Source organism: Phalaenopsis equestris, unplaced genomic scaffold (assembly GCF_001263595.1).
Source record: "Phalaenopsis equestris unplaced genomic scaffold, ASM126359v1 Scaffold000455, whole genome shotgun sequence".
In the NCBI taxonomy this organism is placed as follows: domain Eukaryota; kingdom Viridiplantae; phylum Streptophyta; class Magnoliopsida; order Asparagales; family Orchidaceae; genus Phalaenopsis; species Phalaenopsis equestris.
Window position 1 is genome coordinate 189,023 of NW_018164896.1, and position 4,861 is coordinate 193,883.

The 4,861-nt window shown below is 35.6% G+C and overlaps 1 protein-coding gene across 1 annotated transcript in view; it reads left to right on the top strand.

Annotated features, from left to right (window-relative positions):
• Positions 1 to 4,094, top strand: part of LOC110027861 (esterase AGAP003155-like) — a 67,508-nt gene extending 63,414 nt beyond the window's left edge. Inside the window, exon 8 of the mRNA XM_020729475.1 lies at positions 3,697 to 4,094. Coding sequence (XP_020585134.1) covers positions 3,697 to 3,803 — 107 coding nt within the window. The 3' untranslated portion in view covers positions 3,804 to 4,094. The remainder of the gene's footprint in view (positions 1 to 3,696) is intronic.
• The last annotated feature ends 767 nt before the right edge of the window (positions 4,095 to 4,861 follow it).

Sequence of the window (4,861 nt, forward strand, 5' to 3'; positions counted from 1 at the left end):
GGAATTTATATATAAAAGCAAAGTCATACAAACTACAAGTAAATAACACTTATCTCTAATTCCTTCCCAAGCAAATTCATCCAAGTTTCTCTAAATCTCTTCATTTCTTTACAGTACACAGAATTCTTCTTCGAAGCGACAAGGAGGAAGAAATCTCACTTTCCCTCCACTCTTATAATCTCTCGAAGAATTCCTCACAATCTAACCTTAAATTAAACTCTCTACACACTACTGGAACATCCTGAACGCTGTTCCCCCCCTTTCAATTTTTGCCCAAAATCTTCTTTTAAATATGTAGAAGAGTTTTTCCAAGAGTTGTCTAAGCATCCCCTAAAAAATCGTCCACATTCAATGCACCTGTTGAGATAACCGCCGATCTCGCCGTCGGCGGGGCTTTTAAAATATTTGATCTGGACTCTCGGGAAAATCTCGTCGTCGGCGTCGTTGGGCTCGCCACTGGCGCCTTAGTTCAAATATTCATATTTTAGTTCTTTTCGTTCCAAATTCGCTCTTTTTTGCATTTTTTTTGCTCCAATGACCATAATTCATCATACCTGCAACAAAATATTAAAAATATCTTTCTTTAAAGTGCAGTATCATCAAAATCAGTGTAAAATAGGTATGAAAATCTCAACATATTTTCCTTTGGTCATACTCTTGGACAGATTTGTCTCCTTGTTTGGTGGCTCCGATTTTTTTCGTTGATTTCATACACAAGGGCAGCATCAAAGGCCTTCGAGTATGTTTGGTTGATATAGTCCCAAATTTCCTTTGCAGTATTCAAGAACATGCAAGTGTCGCTGATCGTTGGGTCCATAGAATCCCATAGCCAGGACATAATCATGGAATCCTCCTCATCCCATGCGGTAGAGGTTGGATCCTTTTTTCTAGTCCGATTTCATGTATGTGATTAAGCCTTCCTTTAACCTTTAGGTATGTGCGGACAATTTGAGACTATTTGAGATAGTTCTTCCCATTGAACTTGTTGGATGCCCGAATATTCTGCAACTCTCCAATTTTCTGAACCGCATTGGATTCTTCGGAAGGGTCGGAATTGTTGTAGACAGTGGGTTCGGACATTGACATGGTGGAGAAGAGAAATTCGCAGCAATTAAGGCTGGAATATGCAGAAAAGGAAACCCAGAGAAGAGAAACACAGTAATAAAGGTTGCTTGAAGAAGAATACGAAATCCCAGAATATTTCAAGATACAGAGGCTGAAGAATAGCCGGTTGCATAGAAAAAACCAGTCGGGTAGGGAGGCCTCACGACATAGAAACAGGAATCCAATTGAAATTTATGTGCATAGAGACGGGAATCTGATTAAAATTTCTGTAGGGAGGCGCCAGCAGCAAAAGAATCAGCGATAAAGGATTCAGTGACAAAAGAATCAACGGGAGCGGCAAAGGAATCAACAAGGGGATACAGGTAACAACGGCAGGAAATCGGCGGCAAAAGAATCAGCGGGAGCGGCAAAGGAATCAGCGGTTGTAGGGTGGAATCCTCTAGGGTTGGAACCTGGCCTGATACCATGTGGTAAATCAGAAAGGAGAAAAAATAATTTTGTATTTCCTTCTATTTTTGAATTGATAATACATGGTAATAATACATGGTATTATAAATAGTTTTACATTGCGGCAAATGCAAGCAAAGCGGAAATACTACCAGAAGTGGTAAGATCAAAGAAAATTAAAAAAAAAACTCAATTTGAGGGATTACAAATTAATGAGGAAATCCTACAATATCATTTGAATGCTACACAAGTGATTACAAATTAATTCTAATTCCATTTAAGAGATTATAAATTAATTCTCCCAACCTTATTTCCATCTCAGACACACCTCGACACTTAAGTCAATTTTTGCAAAAAGGCCTACCCATACAGATAACGCTCCCGCTAAGGGGCAATAAACACACAAAATAACAACAAGGGAGCCTTCAAATGGTTGTTGAGATTAAAACGATAACCGAAGGTCCATTATTGTATGATCATTTATTTCACACCGTATCTGAGGAACTGAGACAATAAACAGTTGCAAATCGATCCCATCGCTTTTGTTGAATTTGACTTAGAGGGGGTCCAAATCTCTCATCAAGACCCGTCCATCATAAGTGCAGGAATCGACGAATCCTATTATAATATGAGAAGAATTCTAATTGACAGTGACAACTTTATTTGATGTCTTATTTTACTCAATATTTCTCACTCTGGGGCTGACCAGGGAAAAACTTCAACTTGCATTTAGGCCATTGTACATGTTTAATAATCGATCAGTGATACTCGAAGGAACAATTACTTTTCCTGTCATAATGAGAATTTTTTTGACAGATGACTCACTCTTTCTAGTTATTGTTGTCAAGTCAAAATCAATATATAATGCTATCTTTGAAAGACCAATTTAGTCTATTTTTAATATTATTATTTATGTACCACACCTCAAGCTTAAATCCTCAAGCCTTTTTGGAGTTGGTGTTGTGTGGGAATCAACAGGTATCACATTCTTGCTATCTTAGACAAGCTTAATCGCACTCATCTATGACTCTTAATGTTGAAAATTTTGACCTCCTAGAAAGAAATATCCCAACAAGCATCTCCATTGGAAGATTTGATTCATATTCTACTATTAGGCATGCATCCTTCACGGACAGTACAACTTATTTCTTTATTCTTTGAAGAGCAAAGTTTAGAGTATATAAATTCTCCTTTAGAATTAAGTGATCTTTGCTTGCGCCCCGCCTCGTATGCATGGGGTTGACCCTGAGGTATTTATGCACTCCTTAAAGTTGGACTTAACCTTCTGCGTTTTTCACATAATAGCTCATGTCGCCTTCCCTGTCAATTTCTTTATACATATATGTGTGTCGGATATTCGTACAACACTAAAATGTTAATATATCACTCTTCCGCTATGAATTTACAAGCACACAAGAAGCCTAATTAATTTTTGGTTTTTTTTATCCACTCTATTCCTTTGTTAATTAATGCATAATTAGTTAGTATAAGTAATGTCCATTCAACATTGAGCTTTGCATCTTCATCAAATTTTTTAGGAAGATTTACGTACACATCACTCAATTCCTATATATCTACATATTTAACACTTGAACTTCAAATTTTACATATAAATATATCTAACACTTGAACTTTAAATTTTACATATATATACCACCTTATCTGTGCATGAGGTGTATTTCACTCTGTAAAAGTTGAAATTGTGGTATTTTTATGTCATATGAAAGATTTAGGTGGAATAAATGTAAAAAGCAAATCTTAGGTGTAAGATATGTAAATACATAGGAATTGGATGCTATGTGTGTAAATTGTCCCTTTTTTTTATTATAGACTTATGCTTATAGCTAATGTCAGCCCACTTAAGGTCTAAGATTCTAAAGCTTCTTCAATAGTTATTTGCTATTTATTACATTACTCTAGCATGCTAACATGCATATAACTGCATTCTTGACATTCTGGTACTGCTTATTTTTACTAATTATATTACCAATCCATTAATAATTCTGTTATGTAATTGAACGACGTGTAACAAATGCTATTTTTAATTTGTACATGTATAAATTTTGCTGAGTATAAAAGGTAGTATTTTTTTTTGTTTTTTTGCTATAAACTGTCAAATCTAAAGTAATTATTAATATTTCATTTCCAACATTAGTTTGTAAATTTACAATGTTGTTTTCTTAGACGACAAGAGCCTGGAAGTGGTGCTTGGTTACATAGAACGCATCGAGCAGAATTTGGATGGAACTGAGCTTTCTCTCTCTAACTGTGAGGAAGCCATTGAAGTTTGATAATAATATTGAGCATGGCTGCATTGGAACGGTGGCTTCAGTTCTTAATTGTGTTGCATATATACACTTTATATATATACCTTGGTTACAGTAAATGAATTTATTATACCATACATGGAGCCATCTAAATTATCAAAATAGTAGGTGCTCCAGTTGCTCGGGTTGGATAAAATTGTATGATTTCCACAAATGTGGACGTGCTTGATATCTGTTTAAAAACCTGTTAAAGGTTTCTGTACTGTTACTATTACTAAGATACATTTCTTAATGTTATATTATGCAATATGCATATTGCTAACTGTAGCGTATATAACATTGTTGTGTTGTTGAGTTTGGTAATTGGCTAATTGCTAATTGCTAATTGCGACAGAAACCAAACTTAATTTAATTGTATTCAACTAATTGGTAGATAATTTGTGAATGCGTTCGTTTCAAAGCTAGCTGCATTGCTATTTCAAGTACTGCAAACATTGACGGATTATTTGATGAATCCACAATTTTGGGGCATACTAAAGTTGAGTTGGGCTTGATTCTTGCTTTAGGAAGAAAGTGATGCAGTTGCTTTCCTCAGTTTGACTTTTCATATTTAGAAGTTATTAATCGACTTTAATAGTGGCTTAATTATATTTAAGCTTTATTTAGTTTTCTTTTTTTGGGGCTAATCATATTAGTATTCCTCTAGAAAGGATAGGAGATACATTTTTTTTGGTAACTTCGAAGTTTTTAATTAAAACAAAACTTTTTAGTTCTTTTATCTTCTCTTCCCTTCTTGCTTCAACAATCTGAGCCTTGCACCATGGTGTTATCAAAGCCGATGGCAATGAAGAGGAAAGATGACGATGTCCGGCTTGCAATGGCGATTGAAGCAGGCAATATTGTCAGATCTCCAACACAGCCTACATGGTGGATGTGGGCTTTCTACCCTCTATTCGGGAATTGTAAAGGGTTCTTCTTCACTTCAGGAATAACAATGGCTTCTATCCGACAACCAAACTATCATATCTAAGACCCTCACTAGAAATTTGTGACATGGTTAGGGCGGACCGAGATCTGTGGCC